The sequence below is a fragment of the Rattus rattus genome, chromosome 3 (assembly GCF_011064425.1).
Source record: "Rattus rattus isolate New Zealand chromosome 3, Rrattus_CSIRO_v1, whole genome shotgun sequence".
Taxonomy (NCBI): domain Eukaryota; kingdom Metazoa; phylum Chordata; class Mammalia; order Rodentia; family Muridae; genus Rattus; species Rattus rattus.
This window is the reverse complement of record NC_046156.1, coordinates 78,279,210-78,298,310: the sequence shown is the minus strand read 5'-3', so window position 1 is coordinate 78,298,310 and position 19,101 is coordinate 78,279,210. Positions and strand designations below refer to the sequence as shown.

At 37.8% G+C, this 19,101-nt stretch overlaps 1 protein-coding gene across 2 annotated transcripts in view; it reads left to right on the top strand.

Moving 5' to 3' along the window:
* Window positions 1-19,101, top strand: part of Serpini1 (serpin family I member 1) — an 82,654-nt gene that overhangs the window by 39,894 nt on the left and 23,659 nt on the right. For both annotated transcript variants that reach the window (XM_032898235.1, XM_032898236.1), the window contains 4 exons: window positions 10,054-10,321; window positions 11,342-11,572; window positions 13,369-13,563; window positions 16,494-16,698. In XM_032898235.1, coding sequence (XP_032754126.1) covers window positions 10,072-10,321; window positions 11,342-11,572; window positions 13,369-13,563; window positions 16,494-16,698 — 881 coding nt within the window. In that variant the 5' untranslated portion in view covers window positions 10,054-10,071. The remainder of the gene's footprint in view (window positions 1-10,053; window positions 10,322-11,341; window positions 11,573-13,368; window positions 13,564-16,493; window positions 16,699-19,101) is intronic.

The window sequence follows — 19,101 nt, the reverse complement described above, 5'->3', positions numbered from 1 at the left end:
CCCCGATACACACACTGTCTCCATTCAGCGTGCACACACACACACATACACACACACACACACACACACATATACTCACATACACGAACACTCATGCACACATAGATGTACCTACACACGCAAATCATACACACTCATATATGCATACACACATATTCTTAGTATATATCCATTTATTCTTCTGTTTATAACCTTTGCCAACCTCTCTCCACTATTCCAAAATGCCCAAGCAGTATATTCTCTTTAATAAAGTCTTTCTAATTGTTAATGAGTGTCACACATATTTTGATAAAATCACTCTATATTTTAAAAAACTAAGTATTTTAACTTTTAAGTTTTGAGACTTAAATAATTTCCCCAAAAGTTATTGTAGTAATTAAATAGTCTTGGAGGGTTAGAGACCCTATCTCCAACAGGACAGGTAATGCCATAACCCAGTTAGACCCCTAGGAAACTAAACCCTTTTGGAAGCCTCAGGCACTGCCCAAAAGAGCAATCTTCTAAGTCAAAGTTCATCCTCATTGTATTTAAGTTTGTATTAATACGAAGCAATTCAGAAAAGGTCTTAAGCGTATGCCAGACAATGTCTGGCTAGCTATCGTCATATAAACTCCTCTCTAACTTTCAATGTTCATAGGACTAAACTTGTTAGACCCTCAGTGATAGGGCCCAAGGAACCACATTCCTCCTGGATGCAAGCAAAATATCCTATAGGTTAACTAGTGCTAGTTGCTACGTAATCAGCAATTTCCAGGTGCAGAGTGCTATCAAATCATTCTGAGGCATCATGGATGTAGTACTCAAGCACTCAGTAACTAAAGGATGCTTAGTAACAATTTAAAAGATATCTATTCCACTTTTTCCACACTCAGATTCTTGGATTTTACCATGGAGAAAATGTTCTTGAGAGAATAATTTCTTGCTTTACAATTTTTTGAATCAATTAAAAGATAATTATCTTTAAAGGTTATAATCTTACCACATACAGATATTAACTAAAGATTTGTTATATAATTTATTTAGATTATTATGAGGAAGCTAGTAATGGATAAATAATTCAGTGGAGAATTCATAAGGTTGAATAATATGTCTATAAGGAATATTAATTACATGAATAATATAATGTGTGTACTAATGCATAGTATATTGTCCGAACTCCTCAGCACCAACAGAAAGTCAATTGGAATATCATTACTTAAAAGATGCAAAGGTGGTCTTGTCCACAGGGCAGACACCAGCTGCCAAAATGTGATGTGCATTTTTATGGACAAGAATATCTGTCTCAGTGTCAGTCTTGCAAAATTTAAAAGGCTATAAAGTTCTTCAGAACAAAGGTCCCCAACCTTAAAGAGTCATGTGGACTGAAAATATGAATATATGAGATAGTTCTTCATTCAAGACTCTTTGTCAGCATCTTGGCCTATTTCTTTCACAGTTTATTCTGATAAATTGAATCTTTACAGCTTACTCTGTCCTCAGTTCTGCCCTTTTGATTTACGGGGCATTTTCCCAAGCTCAACTCTTTTGAGATAAGCCTGAAAGAGCTTTACTTTTTGCCTGATTTAATCCCATGGAGGGAGAGAGGGGAACACAAGCATTTGTAATGCTGAAAGCTGCAAGCTAAGAACACATGGAAAGAGGTGCTGAATTGCTTGATTTTGAGAGAGAGAGAGAGAGAGAGAGAGAGAGAGAGAGAGAGAGAGAGAGAGGAGGAACCAAAATTTGCATTGTGAGAAAGTTAAGACTTTCTGCAGATTTAAAAATTCAGTTTACTGAAACAAACAGTGGAGAATTTAAACAGGAAAAATCCATAACTGCATTTGATGTGCATAGCTTGGAAGCCTCTTAAAATGAGACCTTAAGGAAGGGCAAGATGTTAGAAACTTAAACCCTCTTCACAACGGGGCAAGGGTGGGAAATATACTCAGTTTGAAGCAATAATAAATGACCAGAGACTAGCTTTCCCTTTAAAAGCTGGATGAACCTGAGGAAAAACATTACCTTGTGACAAAGTCCATCCAAATATTTCTCCATCTTCTTTACTGGAGTAGTTAGGAAATTGCAGGGAGGGGTGGACAGGATGCCGTGTTCTTGGGCAGACTAAGCTTAAGGTAGATAAGAGTTATCAAACCAAAGCTGCTTCTAGCAGGGGCTAATCTCTAAAGTCCTTTAAAGTAGTCCACATACAAGGAGCTGCCTTTGTGGGTATTGTTTGCAAGTCTCAACATAGCCAGAAAGAACAGCCATGTCAAAACTTGCCCCTTTGCCTGGAGACTGGCTGGTTTCTTTGAATTAGTACCTTATTCCTATTTCAGAAAAATTAAAACTATAGAAGAGGGAAAAGACACTCCATGTTACAAATTGAAATTTTTCTAAATTACAGTTCTGCTAGGAAACGCTATTTTTTTTTAACAAATAATGACGTTTTTCTGTCTTGAACAAATTATTCCTTACATTTTTCCATCATCAGTGCTGATCTGATGCATACTTTTCTCTCAGTAAAGCAGTAAAACAAGAGCTGGATTTTTCAACTTATCTCAAGTTTTATCAAGAGAGTGAAGACTAACCAAAATTGGAATATTATTTCAAACACCTTTCCAAATGTTCATCATAAAAATTTTAAAACCTAAGGCAAAATAAAAAAGATGTGCTACTTCATGAACACAAAACCATTCAGGGTAAGAAACATAAACATCTCCCTCCAACTCCTGTCTTCTCACTTTCTAATAGTTATTTATCTCTAGCTATTTATACCTGACTTTGTTTTTTCTGAAGAAAGTAACTAGCCATTTTTTTCTCAATGTCCAATAATGAAATCATTTTTAATGAGAAATAATTGTGTTATTAAAACATCAATAAGGTGTATAATTTGAATAGTCTCACTAATGAGGTTAGATACTATGAAAAGTTTTGTTTTTGTTTTTTAATCCTTTTCCTTTATTTTGCACATAATAGGGAGTGTATGTGTTTGTGGCGTGGATGTGCCAGAGTGTGCTTGTGGAGGAGAGAGAACCGCTTTAGAGTTCGTTCTCTCCCTCTACCATGTAAGTTTTGGGGGTTGTCAGGCTTGGCAGCAAACTCTGTTACCTGCTAAGCCATCTCAGAAGCCTGAGAAGTTTGTTTTTCCTTTTTAAAATATATTTTTATTCATGTGTATGCATCTTTGTATATGCACCATGCACATCTGAGTGGCATTCAAGGCCATAACAGGATGTGCCCTGGGTCTGGAGTTGAAGGTAGCTGTTGTGAGGAGCCCTAGATGGGTCCTGGGAATGGAGCTCCTGCCTTCTGAAAGTATAACAAGCGCTCTTAACTCTTTAGCTGTCTTTTAGCCACTCGAGAAGAGTTTTAAAAACCGTCTATTTAATAGTGCTGGCATTTAGCTATATGATTTCCATATGTCAGTCATAAGAATGTTGCTCCCTAATGTGCTTTATGCTGGGTTTTTAATATAGTCTAATATAGTGTGCCCATATTCACACACACACACACACACACACACACACACACACACACACACACACACACACATACACACACACAACCTATCCTACCATGGGTAACGAGGAGGAGGAATGCAAAGTTAACAATACTTTATTTAAAGCTGAATTCTTCTACCTTTTCTACCACTACAGCATCTATCAATGTTAGTCCAGGGCCGTAGCCCCTTGCGATTTTTGCATTAGAGCATTTACTTCTGTCTGTTGTAAATAATAAATCTCCAAACAAAGTAAGGTTCCATGGGAGAGGTACTGGCCTGAGATATTGGTTATTAATGCTAGTGGCCCTGACATTTTGTAGAGTAATGTTATCACAATAGCATTTGGGTGGCCCCTGTGTGATTGCTCAAGGTGGTACAGTTGTCCTGGCTGTTTCTAGTGGCCAACTGTCACATTATACCAGTGTTGGTGACAGTACCACTTTATCAGGCTGGAAAGGTGGCCTCACATTCAATGAGGAAACACTTTATCAAACAGAATAAAAAATGAAAATAAGTTATATCCTTGGGCTCAGATTGAATTAACGTTTAGAAACTGTAGCTTCTCTGGCTTTTTCTTCTGCTATACCACTGTGTACCTTCATGTATAATACCATACTAATTCAATAAACATTGACTGGCCACTTCCTTCATGTAATGCATTTAATGCTTAGAATGCCCTTCCTTGGTGCCCTCAAAACCCTAAACAAGATACGACATATATTAAATCACCTTTAATTGATGGAAGCAGAGAAGGACATTGTTGAATTTCTAACTAAAAAATCAAGAAGCTATACATGAGGGTGGAGCTTCAGCTCAGAGGTAAGTCATGGTTAGAATTGGAGCCTGGGGAACTCGACTAAGGTAATTCCAGAAAGAGCTACCCAAGCCAGCAAAAAGAGAGGTACTTCTGGGATTTAGGTTTCCTAAGGGAGTCTGGTTAAAGGGGCAGGGTGCATGAAGGAGGTTATTGTGTAAACATTTATATAAGGTCACAGTGCAACAAATTCCATACAAGACTAAATACTCGGGGCATTGTTCTACACACATGAGAGGGCTTCTGAGGTTTTGTAAAAACAAGATGATTTGACAAGACAGCTGTCTGGAGACTTCTAGTATGTTAGATTGAGGAGGGTAGTAAATAGAGAATAATGGAGTCATTGCTTTAGTTCAGAGCATGGATCAAAAGACAATAACTGTGTTTGTGGCCTTTGAGTAGACATAGCAAGAGATGCATGGGATATGGTATAGAAATGTTGAAAACCCATTGGATACGAGGGGAAAGAGTTAAACTAGAACCCAATATTTGTATTGTAAGGAAAAACTCCTTGATAGAGTAAGGGACCCTGTCTGAGCCAGATGGCATTCAAAGTGTTCATGCAAGTTAAAGAGTTTTAAAACCCACAGGGGCACTTAGCAGTGCACATTGGAGCGGTGGGCTTGAACATCTTTGAAAATATATTAGTTATTGTGATTAATCGTGAGGCAATAGCATTTTGTAGGATGTTAGGAGAAGTGTCCAAAGAGAGCAAAAGTGCTCGGTGAGACATGGGGAACAAACACACACACACACACACACACACACACACACACACACACACACACACACACACACACACACGTTACATTAGAGAAATGAGACCCTGCCCCAGCCAAAAGCTAAATAACCCAAGAGGTCCGTAGGTAATACAGAAAGATGTAACTAGGAGAGCACAGGAAACCTGGCCTGCAAACTGGAAGCTCTAATTCTGAGGCTGGATATCAAAGCCTCTAACATGCAGGTCTTCCTATATTTTTGAAAAGAGTTTCATGGTCTGACCTGCTACCTTGGTCTAAGCCACAGACTCCTAATTTCCTAGTATAATTTACTATTCATTGCTGGCTGCTCACGTCCTTACCAGAAACTTCTCCCACAAACATACCTGCTGAATATTACCAGAGTCCTCTGGTTACTGGAAGACATAGTAATAACTTTGTCAATGGCTTTCTAAAGACAGGGAGATTTGCAAAATCCATGGTTGCCAAACACAGACTGAACTATCTGCTGCAGTCCAGGCCATTGCCGTCTGAGGTGGCCGGTTATCCTACACAAAGAATATGATTTTCTCTCATCAACGAGACACCTTTTCCTGGTGGGTCAGTTGATTTTGTCCAGACTTTAAGAGGATTGATTTTTCTCTAAATGGTAAGACCATATATTCAAGTGTATAGTCTCACAGCATGATTTGTGAAGCCCCTAAGGACAAGAGCCTGTACTGAAATATTTTGATATCTTCATAAACCTCTACACTCCTGGTTAAATGAATGAAGAAAATATTATATTAGCTAGGCCAGGAGGAAGGATAAATTCTCATTTTTACAGCCTCTTGTTTAAGAGATGGAAACATGGAAACTTTTATTCTCATGGTAATGCCCTTGTTATTGTAACTGATATGTTAAAATATGAGTATAACTTTTTTTTCACTTATGTCTTTCATAATTTTGTATCATATGGTTAGCATTTTCATTTGCAGATGTGGACACTAAGGCTGAGAGAATGCATCTTGCTTGTTAGGGCTATTCAATATACAGTAAATCCTGTTTTCCAAGACTTGTATCTTTGTTTATTCAAAACCAGAAAGCATCTTACATTAATAGTCCAGGCCTTATAAGGTTACTTTAGCCCTAGTTCTGGGTCCTGAACTCCTATGATAGTGGGAAAGTTCATAACTTCTTTTATTACAGTATTTTCATTTATAAAATGGGAGCACTACTTATAAAGGAGCCACAAAATTTAAGCAAGGTGTAATTATCTCATACTCACTTGAAAATTAAGATATTGTGAGTACATTTTAATAGATGTATTGGTGGATTGGGGGCTGTATTGATAATGTAGTTTTGTTTCATATGAATAAAATATATTTGTGTTACCTTCAAATTTGATACTTGTGCTAAGAATAGTTTTTTTTAAATTAAAAAGCAGCATTATTTACTCACAGATAAAACTATCTTATTTTCATACAATGCAGACTTGTAAAACTTTTAAATGATCCCATTGGTTTATTTTCGGAGGTAGATAATGTGCTTTTGGAGGTTAGAGAACAACTTTCACGAGTCAGATATCTCCACTATATGTCCACGGAATAGAGCTCAGGCCTTCAGATTTGGTGGCATGTGTCTTTACCCACTGAACATTCTCGCCACACCATTTGTTAAGATAAACTTTATTTTTATTTTATGCAGATGTGTGTAGGTGGGCGGAATGTGTTGCAGTGCTTGCAAAAGCCAGAATAGGGTGTCACATCTCCTGGAACTAGAGTTAATGAGCCGTCCTGAACTACTTGATAGAGAGATGGGTCTGAGGAAAGAGCAACAAGCCCCTACCCACTGAGTCATCTCCACAGCCCCCCATGGTGCTTTGGCATCTTCTTAGATCTAACACAATTCAGACACCAGGCAGGTGATAAAAATGTATTGAAACTAAGTTCCTACTGATCAACTTGGGTCTCAGAACAGACTCAGGAGCTGAGCTGTGACCCTGAACCAGAACATTGTAGATCCTTTAAGCATAACAATCACAAACATCTGTGCCAAGTCACAGTTAAATTTTTCTACTGGTAAGGATTTAGGGATAGGGGACTTCCTTAGGAACATGTCTTTACGGTACACTTATCCTGTTCTCCTTCTTATTCAACTGTGAATGGGTGACTTGCCTAGCATTCATGTCTCAACTTGCTAACCAGAGTATCAATTACTCAGATACATCTTTTTCTGCCAAGCAGGATGGCAGTTACCAAGGGAGGTCCTAGGAACTTAAACTTTATTTGATCTCTTTTCAAAATTGAAGTTTCACTCCAAATGACTTCAGTTTGGTTCCTTCTTACAATAGACCACCCCCTCCCCAGAGCTCCCAGGGACTGAACCAGCAACCAAAGAGTACACATGGAGAGACTCCTGGCTCCAGCTGCATATGTAGCAGAGGATGGCATTGTCTGGCATCAATAGGAGGAGAAGCCCTTGGTCCTATGAAGGCTCATTTCCCCAGTGTAGGGGAATGCCAGGGTGTTGAGGTGGGAGTGTATAGGTGGGAGTGAGAGCATCTTCATAGAAGCAGGAGAAGGGGGTAGGGGGAAGGGAAAGGAGGGGAAAGGGGATAACATTTGAAATGTAAATACATAAAATATCCAATAAAAAGTAAATAAAAATAAAAAAGTCATGGGCCCTAGGTTTAGTTCCTCATAGGGAAGAAATTAAAATGGGATACCAGAGAGTTGAGTATACTGGCTAAGAAGAGGGCTTTGGGGGTTTGAGATCACTCATCAGAGGAAGCTACTTAAGTTGAAGACTGATGACCTGGTGGTGGAAGGAGAGAAACAAAATCCTCAAGTTGTTCTCTTTACAATACTTGCCCCCTACTACACACAAGCACACAAAGTAATTGAGTAAACGTTAAAAAGTAAAAACAACATAGACTCTTGAATCTGACTTGGATTTATGATCTACTAAGAGTTATAACACCCAGGGAATTAAACAATAGAGAAATCGTCAATTCTTTTTACAAGCGAGCCTTGTAATTTTCTTTTCAAATTCACTAAGAGGAAGTTCCAGCTGTTCTCCTGGGGGAGGGGATCCAAGGAAGCAGGAAAGGCCAGCCAGCAGCTGTAGATCCTCAGTGCTGGATTCTTTCCTGCTGGATCTGTTTTAGTGATGCCTGAATTACAGAGCATGTCCTGTTACCACCCCCTTACCTCTCAGAAGCCATAGCATTTAATTACAGCATAGGTTGTGAGAGACCCTGTTGAGTCTGCCTTCCTACAGGAGCCAGGATTTCTTAAACCTTATTACAAGAGTTTCTTTTACTACAAAAGCAGGGAGAAGGGAGTAATGCAGGGGACCTTGGGGCTCTTCAGAAACAATGTAAACATGTATGCAGCTCACAAATGTGAAGGACTTATAGAAAGTGACCACCAGTCCTCTGACACCATGATGACAATACAGAGCAGTTAGAGTCTTCTGGATGAAAGCCTGGGGGAAGTGCACACTTCCTCAGTCAAATCCCTGTGCTCACTGTTCCTTGATTAATTGAGACTATCAACTCTAATTAAAATACAATTTTCCAAATGTGTTTGTTCAATATCACTCTGTGCAGTGTTTTAATGGTGGATTTAAAAGATGATCAAGAACAAATAAGTTACTTAATTGTTTGAATAAACTGTTTTGCCTTCCAGCTGCCTACAGTGACTTAGTGGGAGGAGAGAGAGAGACAGAGAGAGAGACAGACAGAGAGAGAGAGAGAGAGAGAGAGAGAGAGAGAGAGAGCACAGCAGATTGTCACTGTATAAGTTTACAAGTCAAACTGTAGGAGAACTTGAGAAAATTGGCATGCAGTAGGCAGAAATATTATTTGGATAATGCTAGGCTTTGTTTCCAGTCAGGGTTCTCTAAAGGAAAAGAGTCCATGGAATATATGCATATCCATGTATATCTATAGATATATAGATATCTGTATAGACATATGTGGCAAGAAGGCTCAGTTGAAGAATTGTGTCTCTTGAACTTACCCATGGGCATGGCTGTCTTCCATGTTCTTGATGTCTAATCACTGAAGGAGGGCAGTCCACTGTGCTTGGTGCAGCACCTTCACTAGGCACAGCCTGAGGCCTATAAGGAAGATATGTAAGAAGTGCTTGCTGACAGGAGCCTGATAGAGCTGTCTCCGGAGAGGCTCTGCCAGAGCCTGACCAATACAGATGTGGATGTTCCTAGCCAACCATTGGACAGAGCATGGGGAGCCCCAGTGGAGGAGTTAGGGAAAGGACTGAAGGAGCTGAAGGGATTTGCAACCCCATAGAAAGAACAACAGTATTAAACACCAGTACCCCCAGAATTCCCAGGGACTAAACCACCAACCAAAAATACACATGGAGGAACCTGTGATCTAGCTGTATATGTAGCAGAGGATGGCCTTATCTGGTGTCAATGGGAGGAGAGGCCATTGGTCCTGTGAAGGCTCAGGGCCCCAGTGTAGGGAGTGTTAGGGTGGCGAAGTAGGAATGGGTGGGTGGGTGGGGGAGCACCCTCATAGAAGCAGGGAGAGGGGAAATGGGATAGGGGATTTGCTGAGGGGAAACCGTGAAAAGGGATAAAATAATAATGATAATATAATAATAATAATAATAATAGAAGTATATGAAAGGAAATTTTTTCCACAATTTTTTTTTTTTTGGCCAGTGTTTTATCATAGCAAAATAAAGCAAACTAGGACAGGGGTTTAACTTGGATTTAGGATAAGTGTTTAGCATGTTTCCCTCAATTACAAGCACTCACACATGCATACACATACACAGAGGAGGGGATGGAAACATATTCTTAAATCCTTAATAGGCCTTTTTAAAAAAACAATAAATTAAAATTGAATTGTTTTTAATAGTTCAGCTTATTCTTAAACAAATTTGTGTTATAACTCTACAAAGTACTACTTTTTCCCTTTAACTTATGTGTCAGAAGTACTTAATACATAAATATTAATATAAATATATAATATAAATCAACATAAATAGCAATAAGTAGTTAATGCATAGATTATTGTCTTCCAGACTTGAAACCATTCCATCATGGCTTACCTTGGACTGCTCTCTTTACTGGCCATGCAAAGTTTGGTGACAGGGGCAGCTTTCCCAGATGAAACCGTAGCCGAGTGGTCAGTGAATGTGTATAACCATCTTCGAGCCACTGGGGAAGATGAAAACATCCTCTTCTCTCCACTAAGCATTGCCCTCGCTATGGGGGTGATGGAGCTCGGGGCTCAAGGATCTACTCTGAAAGAAATCCGCCATTCAATGGGATACGAGAGCCTGAAAAGTGGTGAGTTCCTGGCTTTAATTTTCTAGAAGTATTTGAATTTAACTGTGAATCCATTCATAATTGCCTTATGCCAGAGAAAATGATATTAACAAGAGCTAAAAATTATCTTTTTGCAAGAATATGACTAGAATGGTTAGAATAAAAGAGTTCATTTCTGTCCCCAGCCATACCTGAGTAAATCTAAGGAAGCGTATCTTCTCAAAATCATTATTTAAATAAAACACAATATTTAAATAAATACATGCTAAAAAAGGAAAAAGTAATTCTGTAACTCCCCATGTAAATTATCATACAAATAAATGAAAAGGTAAATGTGATGCTTGTAGAATATCACATTTGGTTACAATGATATTCTCATTTTTAAGTAATATTTGAGTTTTTTAAATATTTTATTATTTTAAAAATTACATATTTTGGGAGATAATTCTGAAATGGAGTACGATTTCTGCTTTAATGCTTCTTTCTAGTGTACACTTAAAGTCATTAGAAACTTAAGAAGAAAAATAATGGATTTTCTACTTGCGATATTTAAATAATCTGATGATAATAAAATATAAAGGAGTAACATACGAAGGAATATTTTCTAGATAATTTTAGGTAAAATTTTATTGGTAACACTGCCTACTCCCCTGCCTGCCACCCTGCACACAGAGAAAAAGACCAATTGAGTGCAATTAAGCCAAGTACATTGAAAGAAAAAGATCTTAAATTTGTTTCTTCTTTGTAGACTTTATCAAAGTAACAATGAAAGGCAAAGCTTATCTCAGGATGCAGGGTCAGCCTCCCTAGCATGCGAGGTGCCAGGCTTGATCTCTGGCTCTGCAAACTAACAGAAAAGAGCAAAGGGTATGGCTTGATAAAGTAAGTTAATTTGAGCACTTAGAAATAGCATGGCAGATTCCTGCCATGTCTGTGAGGCGCAAACCTGCTGCTTTTCCCCCCCTCCCTGTTCGCCACTGTGTGGTAGCGATCTTGCACCATGTCTGTTCCGTTGATGAACTTGTCTTTGTCGTCTTGCAGGTGAAGAATTTTCTTTCCTGAGGGATTTTTCTAGCATGGTCTCTGCTGAAGAAGGCCAATATGTGATGAAAATTGCCAATTCGCTCTTTGTGCAAAACGGATTTCATATCAATGAGGAATTCTTGCAAATGATGAAAATGTACTTTAATGCAGAAGTCAATCATGTGGACTTCAGTGAAAATGTGGCCGTGGCCAACTACATCAATAAGTGGGTGGAGAATTATACAAACAGTATGTTCTTTCTTTATCCATTTAGCTCAGGTTAAACCGTCTTTTACTTTGGGATGTCTATGTGTCCTCACTTCTATGAAATAGGTTAAATCTGTGGCCATGAGTAGAACATTAGCTCTGATGATCTGCCATCTGTGCTGCCTGGTTGGTTTGAGAAATAAAAATTAAAGGTTGAAGATGTATCTTGGTTTTACAGCCACAAAATGGAGTAGGTAATTTTAAAAATGAACAGTATTCACTCTAAAGAGTGCTCCATTGCAGCCCAAACCAGTACAGAGGAAAGGTAAATTATACATAATTTTCATTTTATTTCTAATTTATGTTATTTCTTTATGATTTATTTCTATTTTTTGTAGACAACAGTGTATGTGTGCATACTTATGGAGGCCAAAAGATGGGTCTCAGATTCCCCAGACTATGAGTCCGTGGGTGCTGGGAACCAGTCCTGGGCCGTGTGTAAGAGAAGTAAACACTCTTAATTGCCAAGATATCTCTCCAGAGTTCTAGGTGGTTGAAATTTCAATTAGCTAGGAAGATAATGAAAGTAATCATCTAAAAGTGAGACAAATTTAAAATAGTTTAATAGAAGAGAAAATGGGAGAAAAGTAGTGTAGGGGAATATTTGGATAATTTGTACAATAAACAGTATATATGAAAAAAGAAAACATTAAAATAAATGAGTTAAAATTAATTAATATTTTAGATAGTTTAGTAGTATTCATTACATGAAATTCTAATGTCAAAATTCTCCAAATAGTTTTATTCTAAAATCTTATGTTAGAACAAAGAAAATCCTGTCAGATACCCTAAATCCTACAATTTACACAGCTTCGAAATATTGCTTAAAAAGAGATATGGTTGATCAAATGACAAAACATTAAATAAACTTGATCTTACCCTTTTCAAATATGAGATTAATTTGTCACGTAAGGAGACATTTTAACATTATTAAGCATTCAAAAAGAGTAACTAATTTTAATATTACATTATTAAAATATGCTAACTTTCAATTCGTTTGGATAGTCTTAGCTAATAACAGGAACCTTCTCTTTCAAGTTAGACTTGAAGGTTTCAAATGATAGAAAATGTTTTATCATGACTTAAGTTTTTCTTACATCATCTCTTTGCACCTTATCAAAACAGTAGGAGGATTACCAATATTGAAGGGGGTGAGGTTTGAGCTGAATGACACTTATGTTCCTTATTTAAGAATAAAAATTGAGGGCTGGAGAGTTGGCTCAGCAGTTAAAAGCCCTTGATGCTCTTCCAGAGGACCTGAGTTCACAGCAACCTGTTTGTCTCACATCCACCCATAGTTCCAGTTCCAGGGGATATGATGATACCCTCTTCTGACTCCTAGGGGCACTAGTCTCACATGTGATACACAGGCCTACATCCAGGAAAACATCCATACACACAGAATAAAAATAAGCTAATCTTTAAAAAACAAACTTTGAAACGTCATTTTGCTTTGACTGTATTCATAATTTTATATAAATAACCCAGTTCGACAAGGAATTTGTGAAGGCCAAGATGTTTTTAGACGTGGGTCAGTAATTTTTGTGTCTGGATGCTTCTAGACACACTTTTGTTTTAGATGTCTTTATTGCTACTGACGTAACTATGTGTGTTTATGTCTAGCACTTTTCACTTAGGAGTAAGATGGTTCTATTTATATTATATATTCATCTTACCTCCTTAGGGAGCATGCTATGAGAAGGTGATATTGATAATTCTTTTGTTAGCCTTTCCACTTTCCAATTTAATGTGAATTTTCATGTATTTCACTTACAAAGGTCTGTTGAAAGATCTGGTGTCCCCGGGGGACTTTGACGCTGTCACCCATCTGGCCCTTATCAATGCTGTATATTTCAAAGGGAACTGGAAGTCTCAGTTTAGACCTGAAAATACCAGAACTTTCTCCTTCACAAAAGATGATGAAAGTGAAGTACAGATTCCAATGATGTATCAACAAGGAGAATTTTATTATGGTAAGACATTTGGTCTTTTTAAATTCTTGTTGCATATCAACAGATCCTTTAGAAATGTGAAATATTTCTTGCTCCAGCTCCTTATGGATATAATCTGGGCTATAGTTCAGTTTGCTTGGCTGCATTTCCAAAGGCTTGCCATTAGATCATGACTGAATATTATAGGTATTGACAGTTTTCCAACAGACTTCTTTAATTTATAAATTTCATTACACCTTCCAAGTGGCTTTACTCATCTAAAATTATCTGATACTGGGTTGGCAAAATGTGTCCATGGGTAAAGCATTTGAAATGCAAGCATGGCGACCTGCATTTAGATCCTCAGAACCCAAACCAAGCTACACCTTATATTGTGCATCCACAATCTTCTGTGTACTTTGACAAGGGAAAAAGACACAGGAGGCTCCCTGGAAACACATGGTACAGGTAGTCTGGCATATAGACTAGTAAAACAATTCCAGACCTTGTATCAAATGAGGAAGGTAAGTATCTCCACATACTCTAAGGCATGTCTGTACACACACACACACACACACACACACACACACACACACACACACACACACACACACGTAGGCATTGCCTTTGGGATGAGCTTTCACTGTCTGGTCCTCCTATTACAAATTTTTCTTTCAAAAAATGTGCCTGTTTGTGAACTTCTGAAACATGACACACATATGGAGGAGAGGGGACAATTGAAGTGAATTGGTTTTCTTCTTCTACCAAATGTGTCCAGAGGACAATAATAAGATCATTTGACTTGGCACCAAGGCCATCTGCCTTTGCCCACTTTATTATATTCCCAGGCCTTTGGAAACTTTTTCGTTAAAATTTAAATATCAGAGTTCAGAAGAGAGAGTTCAACAGTTAAAATCACTTCCTGCTATTGTAGAGGTCTAGGGTTCATTCCGCATTTGACAACTCAAAACTGCCTAAGGCCAGTTCCAGGGATCAGTTGCCTTCTGCTGGTTTTCATAAGCACCTGTACATGCAGTTCACTTACACACAACCAGGGCCATATGCATAAACATAAAAACTTTAAAACGAAACTTAAAACACTTTAAATCTCGCAGATTTGTGGGGTTTGTTTGTTTGTTTTCATTTGTTTGTTTTGCTTTTTGTTGTTGTTGTGGTTGTTGTTGTTTGAACTGTACTTCATGACACAAGTCATTGTCCTTGATATCATTTTTGTTGAACTTCTGTGGAGTCTTCAGAAGTTCAAGGTATTATTTCCTCTTGAATTATAGTAATGAGTTAAGTCATTAGCAGAAATGTGCATGTTACTGAATTGTGTTAGAATTAACAGTTCTAACTAATAGTCAAAATAGGAAAGAAAATGTCTATTTATATGAAAACCAAGATTGTGCTTGTCTAAGAGACTTTTTTTTTTTTTAATTCTTTTTTTCGGAGCTGGGGACCGAACCCAGGGCCTTGCGCTTCCTAGGCAAGCACTCTACCACTGAGCCAAATCCCCAACCCCAAGACTTTTTTTTAATTGGGTATTTTTGATTTACATTTCTAAACCCTTTCCCGGTTTCCCATCCATAAAACCCCTACCCATCCCTCCATCCCCTTCTTCTATGAGGGTGTTCCCCTCCCCAACCAACCACCTCTTCCCACCTCCTGCCCTGACATTCCCCTACACTGAGGTGGTTCAGCCTTAACAGGACCAAGGGTTTCTCCTCCCATTGGTGCCCAACGAGGCCATCCTCTGCTACATATGCAGCTGGAGCCATGCGTCTGTCCATGTGTACTCTTTGGATGGTGGTTTAGTCCCTGGGAGCTCTGCTTGGTTGGTATCATTCTCATGGGGCTTTAAGCCCCTTCAGCTCTTTCAATCCTTTCTCTAACTTCTCTAATGGTGACCCCGTTCTCAGTTCCATGGTTTGCTCCTAGCAGTCACCTCTATTTGTCATGCTCTGGCAGAACCTCTCAGGAGACAGCTGTATTAGGTTCCTGTCAACATGCACTTCTTGGCATCAGCAAAATTGTCTGGGTTCGGTGGCTGTATATATATGTGCTGGATCTCTAGGTGGGGCAGGCTCTGAATGCATTCATTACATAAATAATTGTTCTTAGTTTGGATATTAGAGAAAATTTAAAGTAATGCTAAAGGTTGTGTTCTAAAGAATCTGTGTGTGTGTTTGTGTATATATGCACACATGCATGAGAAATTCTGCTAAATTAATGCAACACTCAGTAAGTTACTGCACTTACCTAACTGCTGATTGTGAGAGTTATTTTATTGCAAATATACTTGGTATGCAGTGCGTAATGCTTAGATTTTGTTTTAGTTGGCAATGTCAGCCTTGAATCTTGCAATTGCGGTGACAGTGAAGTGCTTTATTGCATACTGTCTTCTTAAAAACCAAGAGAATGCAGGTAAATGTTCATGTTGAGTACCCTTAACATGAAGCCAGGGATTTATTTTAGAACCAGCATTTTCACTGTGCTAAATTGAACTATCTTATTTAAAAATAAAAACCAGCCTAGAGAACAGAAAAACATGAGATAATTCTGGGAATTCAAATTAAATACATTTTTTTGGAGGTGAGGATTAATTTACTTTCAAGGCCTATTTTCAAATAAATCATTTTGCTTTGGATGTCTAAATTTTTTACTTTTTAATATATTATGTCCTTTTCTTTTAAAAAATAATTAATTACATGTAATATTGCTTTTCTTGCATGCATGTATATAGAACACTTGTACTGGTCATGAGATAGCCAGGAAAAAGCCATGTATATCCTGGACATGAAGTTACATATGGATGTGAGCTACTGTATGAGTGCTGGGAACTGAACCTAGGTCCTCTGTAAGAGTCTTAACTACTGAGTATTTCTCCAGAACCCAACGTTCTTTCTAATGAAGACTTTAACAACTGCAATCATTTTCGGAATATTTTATATTCTTTTATTTCGTTTTTATAGGGGAATTTAGTGATGGATCCAATGAGGCTGGTGGCATCTATCAAGTCCTTGAGATACCTTATGAGGGAGACGAGATCAGCATGATGCTGGTACTGTCCAGACAGGAAGTCCCACTGGCCACACTGGAGCCTCTGCTCAAACCACAGCTGATCGAAGAATGGGCAAACTCCGTGAAAAAACAAAAGGTGGAAGTCTACTTGCCCAGGTAAGAGGCTCTGTGTGGCCCTGGGCATAGCACACTGCTGTGGTCCAGAAAATCTCTTGCAAATGCTTTTGAATTTTAAGTGTTCTCTTCTTTTCTCCTCCTCCCAATTCTCTCACTATTCTTCCTTTCTTCCCTTTTCATTCTCCCTTTCCTCCACATCTTCCTCCTCCATCTCCTCTTCCCCCATCTCCTCCATCTTCTCTTTCTTCCTTTGCTTTCTCCTCCTCTTTAATATTCATTAATACAGACATGGCCCTACCCAGATATGTCCATCTCTTTGATTTGTTCAGCACTAAATGCTGTATATTGATGAGGTTGATTATAGCTAGGAAAAAAACCTCTGCCATTATTGGAAGCACTTGCAAACAAGACGCGCTAGTAGGTACTGACGTATACTCATGTGTACACAAGAACAAATGTACTCAAAATCCTCCCTGTGGCGAAAGAGTAAGATATATGCATGGCTTTACTACTGTGACACACACACACACACATATAACATATATCACATATATGTAATATGTATAGCTATACCTTGCTTAATCTTCTTATAGAAACCACAGCAATCATAACTGAAATAGTTCAGGCATCCAAGATATTTACCATGCAGTACTTTCCATGGTGTTTCCTTTACATAGAAAGGTTCTAGTCCATTCTCAAGAAATAGTCAGTTAATGTCTAAAAATGATAGCAATTTGTTAAAATATAAAAATTTACTTTATATACTTATTTTATGAAGTAGGATATTTTAAATTAAGATTTAATCATAAATATTAATAATTGAATATAAAATATTATCTAACGCATAAAGTTATAAACAATGAAACTCATGTTAAAACTTATCCAGTGATTTTTTTATCATCAATTTAAATGTTTTTCCCATTGGAAATTTATAAATAATACAACAAATTCAATACAGTGTTAATGATTCTATTATTAAATTCCACAAGCTCAGTGTAGTGTTTCCATAAGCTCTATGAAGATATAAAGTCACTTAGGGGTATTTTAGCAGAATTCTAAATGAATGCTTAAGAAATATTATATATTCTAACTCATCCACATTCACTAGAAAATGGGTCCTCTAGGTTATAGCCACTGAGAAATAGAATATGGCAGCAGAAGAAAATTAAAATTTCATTTTCTAAGAGTTATTCTTCAATTATAAAACAGTTTAGCTCACTTGCTCTTCCTAATGCCTGTTACTAAATTAGGCTCAGCTAATTACCATGCGTCCATTCCTTCAGGAGTTTTATAAACTTCCCCTCTCTATGGATGATGCTCAGATTAGAAGCATAACTAGCTCCATAAGATAAATTTGGTTTTTCTTTTGTAACAGAGTGACTTGTTGAAACAAGTCTATGTTCTAAGAATCCATGGCAAAGTTCCTCCACCTTTTGTAGAATTAGCAGCCACTGAGCATTTGATGAAGTGGTGGTGGCTTCTGAGCCCCTATGTGAGCAAAGGTAAAAAATGCTTCTAACAGCTAGATTCTAGGCTTGCTCAAGGATCAGCTCTAACTGGTTTCTGTATTCATGTGCAGATATTATTCTATAAGTGTAAGCCTCACTTTCATGACTATGTTTTTGTCCTACCCGACAGGTACTTTTAGTTTCATTAGTACTAGAGTTTATATGGACAGTATGATACACCAACCATCTTTAAGGCTGGAGAGAGGAAGGCTGTGGCAGTGGCTTACTTGACAGAGTGCTTGCTTAGCATTCCTGAAGCTCTGGGATCTCTAGCACTGCATAAGCTGGGCATGGTGGCACACACTTTCAACCCAGAATTTCATAGGTGGGGATGGGGTTAGAAGTTCAAGGTCGTCTTCCGATACATATTAAGTTTGAAGTCAGAGATCTATAGGGAATTTGGAAAACTGGAGACAGAAGAACTCCGCTTCTAGCCTCATTTCTCCACCTTTAATTTAGAGCAAGTGGCTTAGGTTGTTTTTATACTTCAATTTTTTTATGTAACCTAAGGTTGTATGACATCATGATAAAAAACGGGACAGAAATATAAAATGTTTGAGGGGGGGATTTCTAATAGTGTGTACTAAGAGAAGAGAGGTGATGTTGGAACACTACCTATTTTCAGTTGCTTGTAAGGGAAAAAAAAAGACAGGAACAGACAACTGAGGACTTTTGACAGTTTTTTATTAACATTGAACAGAAACCATAGGAAAAGCTACATATTAGCTGCTTTTGCATTGAGATGGGCTTTTGTCTTCAGGATATTTCAAACATTTAAATAAATTAAATCTGAACACTTCTTTTTTTACAACAAATGTTCATATTAGGGTATAAACAACCAACAGAAGTCTAATTTAAAGTAAAATTATAGTAAATTTTAGTATTTGGATTAGTGTGTTTGATGTATAGAGACTTGCCTCTTGGTCTTTTTTTG